The 22,494-nt window shown below is 37.0% G+C and overlaps 2 protein-coding genes across 2 annotated transcripts; both read right to left on the bottom strand.

Moving 5' to 3' along the window:
- Positions 1-4,388: 4,388 nt before the first annotated feature.
- LOC137710822 (phragmoplastin DRP1E-like) lies at positions 4,389-10,530 on the bottom strand. Its single transcript, XM_068449958.1, has 15 exons — positions 10,224-10,530; positions 10,064-10,127; positions 9,470-9,577; positions 8,889-8,990; positions 8,234-8,284; positions 8,073-8,134; positions 7,484-7,574; positions 7,295-7,359; positions 6,622-6,816; positions 6,407-6,526; positions 6,244-6,314; positions 5,554-5,779; positions 5,319-5,369; positions 4,862-5,227; positions 4,389-4,765 (listed from the first exon to the last, which is right to left on the bottom strand). The coding sequence occupies exons 1-15, from the start codon at positions 10,362-10,364 to the stop codon at positions 4,637-4,639; spliced, it is 1,842 nt and encodes a 613-aa protein (XP_068306059.1). The 5' UTR covers positions 10,365-10,530; the 3' UTR covers positions 4,389-4,636.
- Positions 10,531-19,379: 8,849 nt separating this feature from the next.
- LOC137709821 (deoxypodophyllotoxin synthase-like) lies at positions 19,380-20,644 on the bottom strand. Its single transcript, XM_068448808.1, has 3 exons — positions 20,266-20,644; positions 19,850-20,171; positions 19,380-19,663 (listed from the first exon to the last, which is right to left on the bottom strand). The coding sequence occupies exons 1-3, from the start codon at positions 20,625-20,627 to the stop codon at positions 19,418-19,420; spliced, it is 930 nt and encodes a 309-aa protein (XP_068304909.1). The 5' UTR covers positions 20,628-20,644; the 3' UTR covers positions 19,380-19,417.
- Between the last annotated feature and the right edge of the window lie 1,850 nt (positions 20,645-22,494).

Genomic DNA, 22,494 nt, shown 5'->3' on the forward strand with positions numbered 1-22,494 from the left:
TGCCGTACACAGTTTATGCTCTTGCGGGCCAGGAGCGTTTGATTGTCGCCTTTTAGGCTCGTGCAGACCAGGAGCTTTTGGTGCCGTTTGCAGTTTCAGCTCATGCAGACAAGGAGCTTTTGGTGTCGCCTTTTATGCTCGTGCAGACCAGGAGCGTTTGGTGTCACCTTTTAGGCTCGTGCGAACGAGGAGCTTTTGGAATTTGTCAAACGATCTTAGAGAGGCATTCCTTGCAATCTTTATAGCAAGGAGTCTTGATTGAGTGATTGAAGAAGTCTTTGGGGAAGAAATCGCGCATCGTGATGGCAACGGACGATCTTTGTGTCATAACTTCATCATCCTCAACACTTTCATGTAGCTTTGAAGGTTGACAGTAGCTGCTTTGCCCCCTTTCCGATTGGTGAGCTTGTGGAGGAGACCTATGTTTCTTGTGCATTTTCTTTGGAGTGACATAAGTCCATCCTTCAACTTCACTTCACTTGACTGACATGGTTTTGGAGCATGCCCCCAGCGGTTGAGGTGAAGATTTTGAGTTCAAAGAGCCAGAAGTGACGGAGGTATAGTTTGATTTCACCACATCATTAAGATCTAGCTCGATGATCCCTTTCTGAGCCAACTTCATGATGAGATCTTTTAGCACAAAGCACTTTTCCGTCGGATGACTAATGAAGCGGTGGAATTTACAATACCTTGGACTGTCAGTACGGTTTATATCTTCCGGCCGTTTGCACTCAGGTAGGTCGATCACCTTTTTGTCAAGCAAGTCTTTCAACATGGCAACCACGTCAGTGTCGGGGAATGGATATATCTTCTCCTCAAGCTCCTTCAAAGTGCGTCTACGTATCTCTTGATCACGAAAAGCTTCGGTTTGAATCGCCTTGCCTCGTGTATGGGTTTTGACTGGAGTTGTGTTGACCATCATTGCTTCTTTGGTGGGTTTCCACGCAGCCTTATCCACCTTTGGCCCCAAAACTTTGTCATTCTTGTAGTCGGCGATCTGTTCTTTCTTCCCATGACGGGTGATGCTTAACTCCATATCATGGGCGCGGGTGGCTAACTCCTCAAATGTTCGTGGTTTGATGCCTTGAAGGATGTAGTGTAGTCCCCACTGCATGCCTTGAACGCACATCTCAATGGCAGAGGTTTCAGAAAGCCGATCTTTACAATCCAGACTTAAGGAGCGCCATCTATTTATGTAGTTGATGACAGGTTCATCTCTCCACTGTTTCGTACTGGTCAGCTCTAGCATGCTTACAGTACGACGAGTGCTGTAGAAACGGTTGAGGAATTCCCTTTCTAGCTGGTCCCAACTGTTGATAGACTCAGGTTCGAGGTCAGTGTACCAGTCAAAAGCATTACTTTTCAGCGAACGCACGAACTGTTTGACGAGGTAGTCTCCCTCTGTCCCAGCATTGTTGAAAGTTTCAACGAAATGGGCGACATGTTGCTTCGGGTTGCCTTTTCCATCGAACTGCATGAATTTTGGGGGCTGATAACCCCTTGGCATCTTCAAAGCATCAATCTTCTTGGAGTAAGGCTTTGAGTACAGTACGGAGTCATGCGAGCTTCCTTCGTACTGTGTCTTGACAGTGCTTGCGATCATCTCCTGTAGCTGTTGGATAGAGAGAGATCCCATGAATGCCGTTGCTTGGTCTAGCTTCGGCTTCTCTTCAACTTTCTCCACTGGTGGCTCCTCTTCTTCGTCGCCTTCTTTCTTTAATAGGCCAATATTTGGGTCGACTTTCACGTCGGGCAGCGCATCTGGTTGGTTGACAAGTGCGGCAATCTGCAAGTCCTTCTCTTCCACAGTCCGTGTGAGCTTTGCGATTGCTTCATTCATCTGAGCTAGCTGTTCTTCAACAGAGGTGACGCCGATGGTCATGACTTGTGCAGCCAATAGACATGACTTTCCTTCAGACATCCATAGTGCTGATGAAGAACCCCATTGGCCATTTTGGGGTGTCATCTTGTGTGCCTCAATAGCATGCTTTGGTGCCCCCAGCAAGGTCAGGTGGATGACCGACTCGCTCCTTTGATGCTGCTCTTGCTTGCTTAGCAGTACCAACTTTGCAGCGGCATGTTGAGGAGTGGTTGTGGTACCAATGGATGCTCCATTTGTGGCGGAAGTGCTTATGCTTCTTCCCTTGGTGGTTGCAAGAACGGCTTGTCCCTTGCTTGATGCCATTGATTTTGGAGGTGTACTTTGGTTGTTGTCAATTCCGTAACCATGCTCCTTCAACTTCTTTTGAGTTTTGGTGAGGTCGCTATCTTTGTCGTTGACGGTGTTTGAAACCTTCTTTCCAAGATTTGAAGAGGAAGCAAAGTCATGCCTAGCCTTTGACATGAGTTCGTAGGCATTTGGGTTGAAGCCTTCTTCGGTCTTCTTAGTTGGAAGAGAGCTTGGTTTCACCATGACACCATGTTGCGCCTCCAGACGGTTGATGAGCCCGGCGGTTTGCAAGTTTTTCTCCACTGCAGTTTTTATCAGCCTTGCAATTGTTTCCTTCATCTGAACCAACTGTCTTTCAATGGAGGTAGTTCCAATATTCATGACTTGTTCTTTGTTTGAAGCCATGGACTGTGCTTTGAATATCTTGAACGGAGACAGAGATGAGAGGTAGAGATTGTCCCACTGGGCGTGCCAAATTCGTGAACACGAAAAATTCCTGAAAACAAGAGACAAGAATACCGTGCACAAAATATATTTTTGTGTTAATGATTTTGGGGTTACAATCTCTTTGTAATTTGATCCTCTGATTCTATCTTCGTAGGGTGTAGGTTTGTGGATGAGCTGTTGATCCAAAGGGGCCGTCGGGGCTTGATCTAGGGATGAACAGTTGATGAACGGATCTTCGAGGGCTTTTGGGCTTGATCTTGAAGACTGGATGTATGGATTTCTTCAAGGGCTTTTGGGCTTGATCTTGAAGGTTGATGGATGAGCGGATCTTCAATGGCTTTTGGGCTTAATCTTGAAGAACGATTGGATGTGTGGATTTGTTGAGGTTGTTGATCCAAAGGGCCGTTGGGGCTTGATCTTAGGATGAACGGATGATGAACACTTTCTTCAAGGGGCCGTCGGGGCTTGATCTTGAATAATGGTTGTGTGGATTTCTTCAAGGGCTTTTGGGCTTGATCTTGAATGAACGGATGATGAACGATGAACACTTTCTTCAAGGGGCCGTCGGGGCTTGATCTTGAGTCGGTGGAAGTTCTTCAAGGGCCGTTGGGGCTTGACCTTTGAAGGAGGATTTGACGAAGAACGAAGAGTGTTTTCTTGATCCTTCGGGATTTGCTTGAGAGCTTTAGAGTTTCAAAGCTTCAAGGTTTTGGTGTGATGTAAATTTCCTTCTTTCTTTCTCTTCTTCCTTTTTTTCTTTTTTTCGAAATGAATGCCTTGGCCTCCTATTTATAGAATTCCAAAACTTGATTTTTGGATTTAAATAATCAGATGAAATAAATCATTTCTGCCAGATATTGACACGTGTCCTATTTGATGACCTTTCCAATTTATTTCGATTTTTCGTTGAGTCACACGCTACATGTAAAATTTATGTGACACGTAAGCGTTGAAATTTTAATTATTGGTTAACATTCATTTCACCGAAATTTCGATGTCTACAGGAGCTTTATTGATAAAAAAAACCCACCTAATAACTTTATTTAATAAAAAAAAATACTTCAATTTTAGTAAGGCGGATCCAGGAAAAATAATTTGGAGGGTCACATGTTAAAGTTCACAACATTTTTTAGACATATAATAATCTTAAAAATTAAACCATAGTTACATCATTCATAATTTAGAGAACAAATACAAGTTATAATGGTCCACGACGTGTTTTCATTTTTTGAAAACGCTGTATTATAGCTTCATTATTAATGGAAGAAAAAACTTTGCTCTCAATACAAACCATCGTGCTATCACTTAACCATTGATCTCCCATATGGTTATGCAATGGACTTTTCACAATATTCATTGCGAAAAGGCTCTCTCCACTAAAATAATAGCAACTGGTCGAATCAAAGTCAATATAATTAGCAAAAACACTTGATTATATACTATATTCCTCCCCGTCTCCCCCAATTTTTTTTTTTTAAACACTTAATTAGCAAAAACGATGTACGATGAACGAATGTGACTGGAGGATCCGACAAAGATCCTCTCTTGGGGACCTGTGTCCGTTGCTCGTTTCCTTTTAATTTTTTTTTTAATTAAGCAATTTAAACAGAGGTCGGTACACAGGGATGGGCAAAATACCCATAAATATGGGTAACCGCAATTATCCGTCCATTTAAAGCTTACGGATATGGTTATGGGTAACCATTTAAACAAATAAACGATTATAGGCACAACCGTTTCCCCGTGAAATTTAAATGAGTGATTATGGATGGATACCCATTTAACCGTTTATTTAACGTATGTAAAATTAAAAATAAAATAAAAGCCATGAACATCTCAAATAGGCTTCTGCGGGCATGATATCACAAGATGGCAAGGACCATGATAATGATTCTAAAGAAATGTCTTTTAACTGAAATGATTTAAACTCCACCCGAAACGACTATACTTGATATGCATTCACGGTTACTTATCCTAAAATACACACAAAAAAGATGCATTGAGGGTCAGTTTCATGATTCATCTGGACCATGAGACCGAGTCGATCTCATCCCTTGCAGACTTGTACAATTCAAGCCTCTTGCCACATTGTTGCCTCCTTTCCATCACTTCAGGATTTTCACCCAGCAATTGTGCAAGTTGCCTTCCCTGCACGAAATAACAGTACTCGAATCAGCCAAACAGCATCGACCCTGGGAGAGAGAGAGAGAGAGAGAGAGAGAGAGAGAGAGAGAGAGAGAGAACCTCCATTTTGCCCAATCGGATATAGAAGTGATCAAGCAAAGACCTCTTAGCCTCCCTCACTTGACAATGAACGACAGCCTTCGGGATAGTATTTCTCAGTGTCTCCGAAACCATCTTAACATACAAGGAAACATTGGATCCTATCCTGTTGAAGTGCCCCTCTGCATATCGAACTTCAGGAGCGGCATACGGATTTCCATTATCCACTTCTTGAGGGAGATTCCGGAAGAAATCCACTGTCAGATACGAGGATTCCATGTCCACCAATCGCAAAGTTGTCTTCTTGCTGTCTTCACGAAACCTCTCCAATGCTTCATTAGCAGCTGCTGCCAATTCGGCTTGAAGAGTTGGAAAGCGCTTCAGCTCCTGTTTCATTCCCAAAACACAATCTATAGCTTTCCCCACTAATAAACCATTCAAGTGTTAGATGGAGTGTATTAGTTATAAAGATTTGAACCTGAGTTTCTCCAATTGACCTTCTCACAATTTCCTTCAAAATAAAGTGAACCTGCAGTATTCGATTACTGAATAAGAATGCTGCTTGAATAACTACTTTATTGTCAAGTGAACAAAATTGAAAACAATTCTGCTTCCAGTGGCCATGGAAACAAAATTGCTATGCTATAGCTTGTTCGGCGTTAACGAACCCCAAACTACCCTGAGGACAAGAAGATGGAATGGTAGACACTTACCGCATCTACTGATGCTTCAGATGGACCCCTGAAATAGTTAAGTGCACTGTCAATGAGGCGCCGATAACCTTGCTCAGGTGCAATTAGATGAGGTTGGTACCCATCTGCCTCTGAAACGACTTTCCTTACATTTTCAACTGAAAGATGACGGTCAAAAGGGAGCTTCCTCAAAGCAACAGGGAGCTGGTGATTAAATACAGCATATATCCGATCTCCACCAGGTCGTCTGTAGTATAAAAATCAGTGAAATGCTATTATCTTTTTTGCCCATACTTGTGGTCAGCGTTACTGGATACAAATTGAGTGAATTGAAAAAATAGCAGTTATATATAATCACTGGCTAACGTTTTGCAAGTTAACTACTTTTGAACCTTCAGAGCTGACAGGCTTTCTCAAAGCCAGCCATACAGAACTGGTGAATTCATATGAAAGAGCAGAGGAATCAAGTAGAAATTCTTTGATCAGGCTCACATATGCTCAATCGCACATGAACTGTGAAGAATAAGATCATGTGTTGGTCACAAAATGAAGCATTAAATGCATCTGATTTTTTTTTCCCAATGTAAACATATCGCTGGACATCAGATTCTCGATCAGAAAATGTAAAGTTACATGAAAGGAGGCATTATCATCCATATGTATTCTACAAAAAAAATATATGTATATGGCATGTTAAAAGGGATGTATTACCCTCCATCCAAATGCTCCTTGAATATCCGGTCAAATGCCCGGCATAACTCTAGGATAGTATATAACTGTGCCTGATACATACAAACAAAATAACTTCATATGATAATCTAAAACCAAATAGCATCACAATCGAATGAATGGATGACATATATAGATTTCTCACCCCTGCATCAATAGCAACAGGTCTACCAAGATAATCCAACTCCGCTTCAAGTTCTCCGATGCTTTTATTGATCAAACATGCTATTCCTGGAATGCGAGCTTTAATTACAGACTCCAAATGCTGAAATCATACGAAAACTAAACATTAACTCCCAAGTTCTACATTATATGTAAACATTGAGCTATCAAATCATAGATGTAGGGGGCCGGGAAAACCTTTGAGAGAAGTTTTGCAAGATATTCTGAACCCATTTTGCTTGCCAAATGTGCGTAATCTGGACTGGAATTAAAAAATTCGTGCTCCCTCCGCCTGGCAGCAATCATATCCACATTTTTGTTAATATCAACTTGTGAACGGTTCACAATTCCGACCCAAGGGTGTTGAAGCCGATAAGACCTTCCTTCGAGAACCTAACTCAATGCAAATAAAACATTATGACCTATCATCAACAGAGTGGATTGATGACCTCCAGGAAAAAACAAACGCGAACCTCCATGAGCAAAATATGTTCTAATATAAAATGCAACTCCCAACAAAATTAACCACCACCATAGATGTTCAAGCTAAACACCTTTCTTAAGTTGAAACTTCAGAAAGGATGAAGGATAAACCTATATACTTACGTATAGTACTGAAATACTATCTCAAATAATTAATGACAACCCCAATCTGTATTTTTTTATATTTATATGAAACTTGGAAGACTTGTTGTGAATCAATTAAAATTTGAAAAAAGAATCGAATATTCATTGATCAAATCATTCAATCCACCGCAGTCTGATGGATCTTTTTAATAATAGATTAATCAGGCTAGAATAAAGATGGAAATATTTAGTACATGAAATAGCAATTCAAGTGGAACAGCATAATACAAGCAAGAAGTCTTACATCCAAAGCATTTGTTCCCTTGTCCATTAAATCAAGCTTTGTCAACACACCAAATGTCCTTTCACCTAAGAAAAGAAACACAGAAGATCAATACATAAAACGAAAGCGCAAAAGAAGATTTGTGACGCATGGACCATGCGAGATCATACAGTTGAATGATAAGGTCGGAAAATTGTTCAGGGACGATACCTGTAGGATCAACTAGTCTAGCAATCCTGATAGCATCAGATGTTGCTATGTCCTGATTGGCTGGAGTTATTGCCAGAATGATGCAATTAGGCTGTACTAAGAAGCGTTTTCATTAAGAATGAAGAATAAAACCAAACTTAGCTTGTGAATAACTTCAAGGCAAACAATCTATCCAGAAATTTAGTAAACGGTAATACATATCCTGGTAATGGTCACAACACAAACATGCAGGATAAATATTAGAACGGTTAATAAAGCTAAGACTTAAGGATAAAAACATTTATCAATCAAAGCTCGAAAATGGGGAATCGGTTTAAGTATAACTCTTCAGCCCTTAAATTGACTTAAATAGATAAAAAGATGTTATTTACATGCAAGCTGTGATAAGAATGAATTGCTATTCCGAATGAAAACTGAATTGTCAGAATATCCAGACTCATTCCGCCCCTTTGAATAGAGGATACCAATTTAAAGAGTAAATGGCTTGACAGAATGTCCATTGCAACTGCAAACTTGGTTTCTGACTGAATTCTCCATTGTTCTAAGCTATTTATCTATAAATTGAGGGGGGAAAGGAACTCCGTATTACCTTCTCAACATAAGAATGAACCATGTTTTCAATGTCTTGAACAATACTCTCTGGCTGTCCCTCTGTCAGCAAGAAACATCTATGAGTAGATATTCAATAAATAAAACATTAAAATTTTCGTTTGAACTTGGAACCAAGGGGAAAAAGTTTAACAATTATACCTACAGCAACCTTGGTTAAACCAGGCAAATCTATCAATGTTAGATTGACAACTGCCAAGAAGATAAATCATATGTTTGTCAGAAAGCAAAATGGACAACAGATCATTATTGAATACTTCATTGAATAAAAGATAAGGGTTCAACCTTATGCGACAGAAAAAACATGAATCACAGATAATTCATTCCACCAAAAGACCACAGATAATTTCCATTGTAGAAACTTGTTTTAACCCAAGATTTCAGAAGAAGGAAAATGATAAAATTATTGATGAACAGTTAAGCTAAGAATTTTCATTCATCACAACAAGAGTAGTTTTACGCAGGAAGGCATTTGTTGACGCTCTCATGGTTAAACAGCACGAAAATAAATATTTAGAATGTAACTACATGGTCATGGAATCAAATTCCTCTAACTGAAACACAAAATGCTTCGTTGCATTGTCACATTGTGTGCACTTCATGAAATCAAGGTCACTCTTTTGACGTTATACAGGTCATAATCATCACGTGGAATGAAATTTCCGTTAATATTAACAAAATAAACTGTAAATCTGTAATGTAAAGCAATGCTACCAATACATACGAGCACAAAAAGAACAAGGATCATAATAACAATTAACAATCACACCAAAACCAATGTAAAGAACATTGTTACCATTTGGGGAGTAGATACTGAGATGAATAGGAACATTAGATATCTGTTTTGATCTCCCAGTAATTCTGTCAGTTTCATCCTGAATTTCTCTTCGAACAACAGCTGTTTAAGAAATTAAGACACAAACAAGAAAATCCAATATGAAATTCCACTTTAAAATAAAAGAGAAGGGGAAACAGTAGACACTTTTGCTAAAATTTCATTGCTATATTTCTAAGAATACATTTCATGCTTGAAGTGATTTTGATTCATAATTAAACAAGCAAAAGAGACAACCTGAAAATAAGGCTATTGAAAAATACGAGCAAAATAACAACATAATAGGTGCATGTTGTTAGTATTTTCCTGCAAACCATCAAGTTTTTGTTTCATCACTCATACTATATTACCAATCACCCAAGTTTTCCATCAAAATCTACCATTTTACACTATATGTAAGAAAAAGTCACAAAACACTACTCAAACTAGGATCCATAATGTAATAACATTAACGTTATCATCTCGTCAAAACCAGAATAATCACTAGAAAAACATTAATCAGGTGCTCGATCCATAGCACATCTGTACAATAAATAACATACAAAAATCAGTGAATCTTTTCTTTTCCAAGTGGAGGAACTCGGCGTACTCCTGCATTCCCTGTTCTGTCTTGTGCAGCTGCAAGACCAATGGCCTTCTGGTCACAATTCCTGCAACCCAAGCAAACTAAAATTACTTTTGAAGCTTTAATGTGTATGGTTCTAATACAAATAATGTAATCATCAAACAAGAAACTTTATATTGCTTAGTTTAGTTGACTATTTTTTCTTATGCTGAACAATAGTTTGCTTTTCTTTTAAAATTTGCTTTTTGTTTCATTTTCTTTCCTCTGCTTTCTCAGCAGCCAAACAGCGCATAAGATTGAAAGATAACAATCATAATCTGTAAAGAAAACCTTTATTAGTTTGGCCTTTTGAGTATATTCTAATAAAAAAGTAACAAATCAATTTAAAATTGTTTAGTTTGACCGAGTTGACGATTACCTTTATATGTTGAAAAATAGTTGACTTATTTTTAATGATAATAATATTATTATTGCTATTATTCTGTTTTTATTACATTTCTTTCCTCTGTTTTCTCAGGAGCCAAACAGCATAAAATATGAAAATTCGTAATCAGTAAGCATAAACCCTAACCAGATCCTCTTGGAAGAAAATCACGCCCCACGATGCTCTCTAACACCGACGACTTTCCAGAACTCTGCAATTACATCATCCAAACATACCGCAAAAACTCGATAAGCCAAACAAAAAAGAAAACAGAGGAAAACAACAATGAGAGCGCGGTGAGAGGGACCTGGCCGCCGACGACGACGACAAGAGGAAGAGACTCCCAGAGAGTAGGCAATGCAGAGTCGGCGCCGCCGTGGTCGCCGAGGACCGTACAGGCCCTCTGAATCCGATTGACGAGGCCTATCAAGCCCTCCATGGTGGCCATTGGGGGAAGTGAAGAAGAAGAAGCAGTAGAGGCGGTTGAGACGATGATAAAGCACGCACCGAGGGTGAGAGCGAGGAAGAGGTAATAGAGGGTGGTGAGGAGCAAGAAAGCTATTTTCGCTAATTTTGTCTAAAAATTTAATTAATTGGGAAAAGAATTTGATGAATTTCCGTTTCAGAGAAATGAGTTGGTGGTGAGTGCCTGAGTGGTGCTGACTCTGAGAGAGAGAGAGAGAGAGAGAGAGAGAGAGAGAGAGAGACAGAGAGCCTCGGCTCTCACCCCCTTGACTCATTTTGAATTTAGTCAATGCATTTTTGAATTCGTTTTCTTTTTTATTTTTTAATTTTATTTTACATAAGATAGAATTGTTAAATATTAGGAGGATTGGTGGGGCCCGCCAAGGGAAAAAAACATTGTTGAATGTAAACTTAGACAATTTTTTACACGTTCTATTAGCCAGATTTGAAACGATACGAAATAACAGATTTTAAATTTACATGTTAACTAATTAAGTCGTTATTGGATCACACATTAAGGATTTATCATAGAGTAACTTATTTCAACTCTATAAGAAAAAGCTAGTTTGATAATTGTAAACTACTAAAAAAACTTACTACAATGGTCAGAGTATTTAATCTCACATAACTGAATTAAAATAATATAAAAGCACATTAAAAATACCAAGCACATTAAAAAATTTGTAATAATTAATATACAAGTGAAAAATGTGAAAAAAAAAAAAAAAAATAGAAACGCTCATGGCTGCATCCTTTTCGCTTTGTTGATGGGTATATCGTCATTTGGATTTTTAAAACCCTACAAACCCCTGTGAACAGGGAAGTTTAAAATAAATAAAATTCATAATAATTATTATAAAAGCAAAAATGTGAAAAGAAAACGCTTGTGATTGCATCATCTATGTTTAGACGATGGTTTCATTGTCGTTTAGATTTTTAAAACCCTCTAAACTCTAATGAATAGTGTTATTGTTTGAGTGTAAATTAATAAAAATTCATAATAATTAATATAGAAGTATGAAAAATATAAAAATAAAAATACAACCACTAGTAATGATAAACTTACCAACTTTGATGAAGGAGGTCAACTTTGAAATTTGACAACATAGTCCATAAACACTATCTTGATATTTAACCGTCGATTGTCGTTAACGCTCTATTCTTCTCTTTGAATTTCGTTTTTTATATTTTGTTTTTTGAAAACATTATCTTTTAGTGGATGTAGAAAAACGAACGTTGATATCACGTTCATATTTTTACGGTTAATGGAAATATTGCTCATAGTTTATAAAGTCTCTAAAAATTATATATCATCGACTCATATTTCAATTAACCATAAAAGATAATGTTTTCAAAAAACCAAATATGAAAAAATGAAATTTAATGATAAGAATAGAGCATAAACGTAAACGACAATCTACGGTTAAATGTAAATATGTGGTTATGGGATTGTGGTTGCAAATTTAAAAGTTAACCTCTTCCTAAAAGTTGGAGAGTTTGTCGTTACGAGCATTTGTATTTGTATTTTATATTTTTCATACTTCTTCGTTAATTAAAAAATCTTACTACAATAATAGTCATAAGTTTTAATCTCCCTTATGAGATTAAATCCTTACCGTTGGATTCTTTGATCTTATTTATGTTTGTGGTATTACATTTTTCATTTGCTTATTTATTAGTTTAAAATATATTTTCTTTAATGAGTAAAGAATCGGATCATATTACCCGTTCATTTTAAAAGGTCGTGTTCAAGTCGGGTCGTATTACTCGTTCATTTTAATTGGTGTTACACGATACGACGCGTTAAAGTATTGGGTATCTCATAAAAACGACACGAACAAGAGAAACACGATACGAATGTCAAGTCTAGTTGAAGTAAGAGGTTGCTGAATCAAGTGTCTATGGATAAATATTATTGTTTTCTACCACTGCAGTAATACCAATTGCAAATGTAGGCAATGCAACAATAGAAGAGATTTTTCAGTGTGATCGGCACATGGAGTGGTGCACCACGTATTACTATATAAATGGTGAAATATATGTGTTAAAAAATTAATAACTTAAAAAATAAATTTCCCACAACTTACATAAAAACAAGTGGTGTACCACACGTTTTCTCGTCACAATGAAAAATTTCTCCAACACTAGAATTATATAGGGTGAGTCGAAAGAGACTTATTTTGGAGAAATTCTTTTGCAATTAAGATACAATCACATTTGAGTCACTCGTCTAATAAATGTTTCTGTGTGGTGAACAAGTGAATCACTCGTCTAGTAAAAACTTGTTACATGGTGATTTGGTAAAATCGTGTTTGTATTATGTGTAAATCTTGTCAAGTCCATGTCCAATATATATATAGATCTTTTAACAAGACGGATCCCCATTTTTTTTTCAAAAAATGAGAATTAGTTGTAGGGTCCACACCACATCGAACTTTAATGATCCGAACCGTCTATTTTTCAAGTTGCACATCATAAATCATTCTTGCAAAATATTAGCTAACCGAAAATGTTTAAGACAAAAAAATTAACGAATACTTTGTTATATAAGAAACAATGAAATTTTATTTTGATAATTATATACAAAAGTCACTGGCTTCTTAGTATAATGCAATAGTTCTTTGGTGGCAGGATCAACAACCAACTGCCAAAACTGGTTCAAAGATTCAGCAGAAACTTACAGATGAACCCAAAAACGAAGTATGGCATGACAAAAAAACAACCTTTTATTACAGATGAACATCAGGAATATGGGAGAGAGTTGCAACATTATTCAATAGTTTAAGCAGTCTGTCAACAAACTAACCTTTTATTACTAACATTATACCCATCATCTTATATCCTTTATGAGCATCTGCAATGACGAACAAGAAGAAGCAATAAAAAGAATTAACTTTTCGAAATCCTATCTATAATTCCAAGCAATAATCACAAATAATTTTCATTAAATTCCAAAAATGAATTGTATAGTGGTACAACTAACAACTACTAATTGATCTTTTGACATGTCACAACAGGTCACACCGCAATCAAAATTTAGGTCCAGTGACATCAAGGTCACTCTAGATTGGAATTTCATTAACCTTCAATGTTTATCGTGTTTGAACTCCAATCCAAATCAGTCGTGACTATGTGTTCGATATATGCAAATGGATTTAAGTGTGTAAAAAGGATTAAAGGCAACCGCAGAAGAAGATGGGATGGTGCTTAGATAACTACACAGGCTTAGAAATAGAGAGTTATTCTTCCTACTATCCAATCAACAAAATTTGAAACATCAATTTGTTGCTTTCCTAATTTTATTATGCCAATGCAAAATGCAATGCCAATTAATATGCAGTAAGCTGTGTTTAAGGTTCAACAATTCTTACCGAAGAAACATGCGAAACTCGCCAGGGCCTAGCTCGTCCCATAATCATAGCAAAGATTAAGAAATAATTAGATGAAATTAAAACCCATAACCTCATATTCCACACACAAAAGTAATAGAAGAAAAAAGCACAGCAGACATGTAGAGCTATAAACAATCAACCTAAACAAAATTAAGAACCAAACAGATGAGTGAATTGTTTCCGCACCTCAGAATCACTTCGACTTTGTAAAATTTGGAGTCTTGGGACATAACCTTTGAGCAACCAACAATATGGAGTTAGAAGCCATACCAAAATCTAAAATTTAAAATCTGAGACACCTAAATCATAATTTGAATGGTATATGCAATAGCATTGAAAACCCATGAACCATTTTTCCAAAAAATGGGAAGAAGACGAACTAGAAGAACTCTGCGCTCGTATGAACGGAACAATGGACGCATCTGTTGCGTGCTTTAGAGCGATATTGGGTTGACAGAACCGAAATTTTGCGAGCTTGGTGCAGATCGAGGTCGAACCCAAAAACGGAAGCTTGTTGAGGTGGCAATGGAGGTGCGGCTGACTCCGAATTCGAAGGCTTCCACGACGGCGATGAAATATTGATGAGGACCATGACTCCTCACTCCCTCTCCGACTCGCACCTGCCCTTCCCTCACCAACACCTCATAACCCGACGCACCTCCCTCCCATGATCCCTCCCTATCGAACTCGGATCCCAACGCGATTTCCGATTCAGGCTCTACATCCACCGATCTTCCCAAACTCGACCCACCCCCTCCCTTGATCCCTCCCTACCAAACTCCGATCTTCCCAAACCTTCCTCCATCGCGTGTAGGGGGTTTCTGCTAGGGGATTTTGGCGATGATGGAGCTTAAAAGCCTCCGTGATTTGTCTGGAGAAGGTAGAGAGAGAAAGAGGGGTTGGAGAGAGAGAGATAAAGGTGAGAGAGAGATAAAGGTGAGGTAGGCGGAGCGAAAGAGGAAAGTACAGGGAAAGAGATAGAAGGGACCCGAGATAGAATTAGGGTAGAATTTTAATTATTATTATAAGAGTTAGTGGGCACAATTATTATTATAACAAATATTTTTTAATTATTATTATAAGAGTTAGTGGGCACAATTCTGTAATTCGGTGGTGGAAACCCAAGTTTTTGAATTTGCTGGTGGGAAACCCAAACTTGCACCATAAAATAGAGAGAGAAGTCCAATTTGGAGAAGGGGAAACTTAATAAAAATCCAATTTTATAAGCTTGTCACTCTCTGATTCCAACATACGTTCTGGATCGACACGTGACGTCATCAATTATCCGTACATCTATCATACCCCGTCTTCGGGATATGGCAAAAGCACAATTCGAACATCGATTCACATATTAATATTTTTTTCTTCCTAATTTCTGATTGGTTGCTCAAACCCCACCCCCCCCCCCCCCCTAAAAAAATCCTGATTGGTCCTCCACCATTTAACTAATTGGTTCCTTCCCTTTGGCTTGAATGGCCTCTTCCCCACAAGGTGGGAGTTTATATTCCCTTAAATCTATAGTTTAGAGAAACGACTTCAAATGTCCGTAACTATACCGTATAATCTGGACTTGCTCGCAGTTTTCGTCTATGCGTTCATGGTCTCGAGATCTATTTGAAAACATCAATTGTGAACTCGAAAGGTCAACGAATTTTAAAGATTGATTACGAAAATTCAAACCTGATAGTTATTCGATTTAATTCCAAAAATCAACGGAATTAAAATTAACTAATTTAAAGAACGAGATATGTAATTAATAGTGAAATTCCAGGGACATGATTTCACAAAGCCATTATTAGTTTTTGTCCAATTTTGTTTTAATTTTGAAGTTCTATAGAAGGTTAATTGTGTTTAGCATGATAAAAGGCTTGCGTGTCAGGCTTCCGTTGTTCTTTTACTTTATTTCTTTTCTTTTTTACTTTTTGTTTTTCTTTTTTGTATGAACCAAAGGGAAAACATAATTATAAACCAAAAAATATACAATGCTGGGAGTATCTATATCATGGGCCAATTAGAAAGAAAAATTACTATATTGTACTACTACATAAGTTGATAAAAGGACCTAAGAGGAGTCTTGCATAGCATAAGATAATTATATTTTCACACACCAGTGAAATATAACATAAACAAAATATATTAATTGTCCTCGTCATCACTACTTAAAATCTCAACGGTAACATTATGCATATTTTGTGAGCTCATATGTGGGAGAGACAGGCCTCTAGGACGAATTTGTGCTTGACAAGTGCATGGTTCTTCAATAAGAACGACAGAACTGGTAGACTCTTCAGTTGTTGTTTCAGCAAAAACCAAATTGACAGGGTATTGTTCTGTCTTACCTGGGTTTGCCCATGATGGCAATACACGTCCTTGAGGTGCGCGTACAAATCCGTTATTGGAGAGTAATGCGTAGCCAAGGCGACCATCAGCAACAATAGTAAGAATGTACTGATTAACAATAGAACGAGGTATGCGCTCGGCACTAACAGGTTGTTGTGCACGTTGAGTTGGAGGATTCGTTGTGGAATTTGTTGTTTTAATGTTGGAAGCAATAGACGAATTTGATGTTGGAGATTCGGTTCCAATTCTAACTCTACGACGTCGCCTGTCCGCCATTCTCAATGATGTAGAACTTGAGAAACACAAGTGTATGAAGCAACCTTCTAAATTTCCATATACAAATTAGTAAAGAAGTGTGGACGTTTTATATTAGAATAAAGGCACAAATCCATAATTGTGCCAACATATTATTTTGCTATAGAGTGATTTATTATTTATTAATATTTACTAGACATAATTTCTAACATTTGTGTCAGAAAAGGGAATTTATAATTATTAAAATATATTCTCCATTTGAAGACCCAATGAGAAGTAGAGTGATTTATTATTTATTAATATTTAGTGGACACAATTTCTATCATTAGTGTCATAAAAAGGAATCTACAATTATTAACTCATTTGTCTATCTGAAGGCCAACTAACTTTTGCATAGAGACTGACCCTAAGGGCATAATTGTTGGTTATGTGTCACTATAGGTAGGACTTTTAATACAATAAAAAAATTAAACACTTACTATAAAACCAAAAACCATATCACTAAGTATAAAAAAAACAGACCTTTAGGAAGATAACAATCTAAAAAGCAGTTCAAAAAGATACGAATCCAACAAACATTCATTGCACCTGGAAATGATCCTTTGTAAATCTAAAACACGCCACTTAGTATTACAGTGTAGTGATATTCTTCTTTACTTGTAAGTGAGAGATCTGAGGTTCGGCTCTCGCAAAAAACGAATTTGAACAACATTATTGCTAACTTATTCTGAGGCTAAAATATTGCACATTAATAAACAGCTCCATACCATTATTTACCACAATTTTATAAATTTTAATTATTGGTGTGCTAGAGGAGGTAAAGACAAAGAAGAGAGAACATATAGTGCCTCTGACAAATAATTTTTATAGACACAAAATGTTTTTTGCGCCCATTTTCAGTAAAAAAGTTGTCATCTGACTCCACTCGGCACGGTTTTCGTGGCCATTACTGTTTTGTGACTGCTTTTTAACATTGGGCATAATAGATGGTGCCCTCTATGGAATGGGAACTATTTAAGCTTTTGAATTGGTGGTGAAACTGACACAAAATTCTCAATTATGCCCTTTATTTTGTACGCAAAGCTCATTTTTCTTGTAGTGACATTACAAGCATGTTTGCATGTTTAATCAGTAGAAAATGTCTCTGTGTTTATAACCTTCTCGAATGAAAATTGTACTTGGGAAAGGTAAAATGTGTACGTCGCAGATGCACCAAGTGTGCATACGAAATCAACAACATACTTTTTCTTCAAGATATTAGTGGTAGTATTTTGAAATCTGCATTAATTCAAGAAGGGAGGCAGACATGGTTAGAAGAACAAGAGAGTAGAGTACAAAAGGAGTGAACTTTTGAGAATCAAGAAAGAGAAAAATGCATTAAAAGTCAATTGGGTTGCACATAATAAAGAGTAAATAGAGATAGGGTGGTACGGCCGTATGAATACATCATGTTGTCGCCGGTCAAGAGTAGGGCGAAGGTGAGGTAGAGCAAGGGAAGGGTTGAGAGTTTCTATACTTTTGTAGAAGGGGAATTACTGTGATCAAGAGGGTTTGATGTAGAATTGTCGTTGTGAAATGTTGTAGTTCCCAGGATATCCGTCTTTTGGTCCACGCACATAGCCAACATAAGGTTTTGGAGCTGCAAGGCATGGAAGCAGTGACATTGTTCTGTTCCTTTAGTTTGATTACGTTTAATCATTTTCAGACTCACTAGGAGTTCTTTCATATTAGTTTTCGTCTGGTGTGTTGTATCTCTTTCAGATATTTATAAGAAGGGTGAAGTTGCTTGATTTGACGGTGGTGATTGTTAGACCCATAAGCATTCATTTTCCAATATGAAAAAATAGGCCCGTTTTGGGTCTGAGATAGGAGAGATTTTCTTAAGTAACCAAATTTTAGTTTCAATGACATCACCGTTCAATGGGAGATTGTCACATGGTGAAATGCTAACATTAGAGAAACTGTAATAGAACGTCTCATTGGAGAAAAAGACTAATTAATAACATCATTGTCTTATAGTATTCATTTCAACTTGCAAGTCAAGTCAGGTTTGAATCTCATAAATAACAAATTTAATACTTAATTGTTGTGTCATTTATGACTTATCCAACATTCCAATCCTCCTATATCATTGTATCAAGAAACTAAAAATATTCGGCTTCTTTATTCTTCAAATTATTATTATTATCTTTCTTTCTTTTAAACACATTCTCCTTCTCTTCTAGATTTCGTACTATAGTAATAGAAAGTGCATGGAAAAGGAAAACAGTAGCATCTATAAGTTTTCGAAAAGGATGAGAATAACACTTAAGATGTGTATCCAATTGAGATTATTATAGATTTTAAAAAATTCAAAAATCAGGTGTATTTAATTAAAATTTTAAATGAATCTGCCAAATTCTAGTAGTATTCAATCTTGATTTTTAAGGAGTTTGTCAAAATCTTGTAGTATTCAATCTCGAGTTTTTAAAAATGTTCAAAATCTAGTTGTATCCAAAATTCAATGAATTTGTTGGGATTTAGGAGTTGGTGGAGTTTGGTGGATTCTAGAGTGGAAAATGGAGACTTGTGAATTCGAAGGGAGAAATATGACTTTTTTGGTTAAATCCAAATATGCAGGAAACAATCTGTATTTATGGAGACTGATATATCTCTTCAAACGAGTCATGCCCATTCGGAATTATGATCAGTCACAACTTTTCAATAGAGAACTGTTTATTTTCTGAATAGTATGGCCATTGGATTGCATCACATACAAGATCAAAGGTCATTATTTAACTACCAAAAGTACCAATTTGGCATACATCTTTCTGCATTAATTCCAATCGGTGGCAGCCAAATAAACCCAGTGACGGCTGCCAATCATCCACACTGTGCTGCAACTTGACAGAAAATAAGAAACAACGCCATGACATAAAGATATACCAAACAACAAACACAGGCTACACAGCCTTATCTTTTGACAAGAAAGAAATACAAAGAAACGAGAAGAGGTAAAGAAAGGTAAATAAGGAGAGGAGATTGTCTTGTAGCCTTAGACCTAGACAAATCAAACGCCACAATATGCCTTGACGGTATGGTCAGGTCCAAGGCTGGAGCCATTTTTCCTGACATATTGAATATATTCCAAGTTATTCAATGGCTTATACTGTAGGGGGTGGTCCTCGTCTATAAGCTCCTTCTGTGTATGTGTTTCCCCTACCCTGAATGAAAATAGTCCGACTGAGTGTCGTACATCATTCTCGCTCAAGGTCACTCGATGTTTACAAGCTCGTATTCTGTCGTTGCTCCAAACCTGAGTCAAGCAAAACCACATAAACATTCTCACTAAGAAATATATTATTATACTTTCCATTACAAAATATTGATAATTTGATTACAAAATATATCATTTCAAATGCTTTGCACCTTTAGAAATTAACAATAGTCATGATAACTTGATTACGTATGTACGTATCACATAATTGTGTTTGTGGCATGCCTGTAATGCATCACCTGCTAGAAATATGAAGGACGAAGGCAGAGGATCAAAACATATCCACTCATCGTCCTTTGAATATATTTCCAGACCTTTGACATGATTTTGATAGAGTATGGTGCTAAAGTTTTTGTCTGTATGACCTGGCAGACCCACATTAGTTCCAGTTTTCTCAGGCTCACTGTATTTGTTAAATCGGCAAGTGTGAACAGTCGATTGAAGGTGATCATCATGGTACTCCTTTACACCATAGTTTTCAAACACCATTCTCGAGACAGCATGCTGTAGTTCTTCCATCACTTTTGTATACAAATCAGCACTCTCACTGCCCAACAAAGAACAAATTAATTGTGTAAATGTACGTTAAAAAAAATTAATATTTCGATCTCTCTGGTGGAATTAAGTTGAGTAAATCATACCGAAATACATCATTTCCATTGGGCCAAAAATTATGTTCGAATATCTGAGTTTGTTCGGGGTTTGTAGCACCAGCAATCCCCAAACTTTCAAAAGCTGCGGTTTTAACTTTTATGTAGCCAGTGGGGTAAGGCTTTTCATAAGAACTTTTCACTTTCATTTCAGTTGGGAAATCAAACAACTCGTCTAACGTGTCGAAGAAAGTACTGCGAACCTCCGAAGAAATTTTGTTGGGTAATATTGCCACGAAACAGCCAAGCTCCTCGAGTGCATGGCAAATGTCTTTGCGTATTGAGAGCCAAGAACTTGTCCCAGGCTTGAAGCAGTCTTCATTGGAGAAATCTACTATTGCTAGTTTGGCCATTGTTTGAGTATGCTGTATGTGAAGAGGTTTTGAGGGTTATAGGTTAAACTGCTAGGTGTGTATACCTAACTAACCAAAATGACATTTATAGAGAAGCATGCATGTTATGTATTTTCTGGTTTCTTTAATATATTATACCTATTTTTTAATTTTTTTTTACAAGTGACTTCTACTTAGTTTGTGGTGTGAAGGATTTGAATCCGACCAATAATGCAGTAAGTTGAAGATGAATGCTCTATTCAATAGGCAATCCACTACTTTTCTATGTACACTTGATTTGCGTGGCTTATTATCAGAATCATCTGTCTCTCTATTCGGCTTGTAAACCAAGATTTAAATCATAGAAAATATGAACCATGTGATTGATGCCATGCTGTGAACAACAGTGAAGTCTTGTCCTCTATTATTTGGAGTTTGCATTCATGATTAGATTTCTTGCTTAGATGTGGTAATGGAAGCACAAGACAACCACAAATGACAAGAATCTTAATAATTTCTTGTGATTTAGGGGTTTAGTGATATACGTCGGACTCTGATTGAAATATACTAATAAAGTTAAGTCGACGTAATGTACTTGATATTATAACACTAGATGCAAAGTTGGATTACTGTAATTTAGTGATTTACGTCTTTATCAATCGCATTCCTTGTCGCCTATAGGACAAAGTCAACATAATTAAAAGTCGGTTGGCATAATATTTGTGCATGAATACAGCAAGGTAACTGCTGCTTTCCTTAAAGTTTTATATCAAAACTTTTGGCCGAGTTTACTAGCTCTATATCTGCTGACCTGAATCATTCGGCCAAAATCGAGTAAGGGAAACAAGCCGTCTGATGTCCTTTGGCAGGTACGTGAAATGGCAAATTCGGGAGAAGTTGATTTTATCTTACCATTAAAAACGAATGACAAATTTGAGAGAGGAAGTTTACTTTCACACACCATTGAACGAATGCTATCGGACAACATTAAACAAAAGTTTGTACATAAGAGAGCAAAAATGATATGCATTTATCATTTCCGTATCAAAGGTAGAGATTGTACCACAAAGTGAATGAAGGAGTATGTCCTTATAACTAGTGGTAGATGCACTAAGGGACCAGCTGGGTGGTCACGTGACCACCCTAAAGCCCAGATTAGATGATGTGAGAATCTCCGAGGACTACCCAAGTTTGGTCATGTGGTGGAGAAGAAGAGTGCAACAGTGGAAAGGCGGCTGCAAGTTATGCTAATGATTGACGAAGAGGAAGAAGACTATTTTGTTTTTTAAAAGACTTGGACAAACAACGTCGTTTTGTGTCAAGCCAATTTTTTAGTACAACGATGTAGTTAGACTAAGGGGAGGTAGAATTCGGCTAAGTCAGATAGTGGGCAGCCTTATTTAGCCATTTAAAACAAAATAATTAAAAGCAAGTCTTCTTATTAGGCTATGTAAGGGACAAGCTTGGGAACACAGAGGTTGAATGTAGAGTAGTGACAAAATTAAAGAACAAAGAATACAAAAATTTACATTGCCAAGAATCGAACCCTTGCTCCTAGGTGAAAGCTAAATATACAAAAATTTACGTTGCCAAAAAACCTTATGGTTTGTTGGTTTCATAGCCTTTTCAACTCGAGTTAGTAAGTCCTTAGGGGTGTTCTATACCTAGTGCCCTAAAGCCCTATGGTTTGTGAGTCATTGACCTAAAACTCGTTACATAGGTTGGATCGAAAACTTAATAAACTGGCACTGCACGACCACTACTATTGCTAGAAAAAGGAGAAAAAATGATGAAGAAAAAAGAATGAGAAAAATCGAAAAGAAGAAAGAAAAAAATAAGTGTGTTTAAAGCTTAAATATGTTTGAATAAAAAGGATTCCTTAACTTTG

This window comes from Pyrus communis, chromosome 12 (genome assembly GCF_963583255.1).
Source record: "Pyrus communis chromosome 12, drPyrComm1.1, whole genome shotgun sequence".
Lineage (NCBI taxonomy): Eukaryota > Viridiplantae > Streptophyta > Magnoliopsida > Rosales > Rosaceae > Pyrus > Pyrus communis.

Coding starts and splice junctions, on each gene's coding strand:
- LOC137710822 (XM_068449958.1), bottom strand. CDS start 10,364: ATGGCCACCATGGAGGGCTTGATAGGCCTCGTCAATCGGATTCAGAGG. Junction 6,817..7,294: donor AGGGAACAAATGCTTTGGAT/GTAAGACTTCTT, acceptor GCATTGAGTTAG/GTTCTCGAAGGAAGGTCTTA. Junction 4,766..4,861: donor TCCGATTGGGCAAAATGGAG/GTTCTCTCTCTC, acceptor TATTTCGTGCAG/GGAAGGCAACTTGCACAATT.
- LOC137709821 (XM_068448808.1), bottom strand. CDS start 20,627: ATGGCCAAACTAGCAATAGTAGATTTCTCCAATGAAGACTGCTTCAAG. Junction 20,172..20,265: donor AATGGAAATGATGTATTTCG/GTATGATTTACT, acceptor TTTGTTGGGCAG/TGAGAGTGCTGATTTGTATA. Junction 19,664..19,849: donor TAGCAGGTGATGCATTACAG/GCATGCCACAAA, acceptor TGCTTGACTCAG/GTTTGGAGCAACGACAGAAT.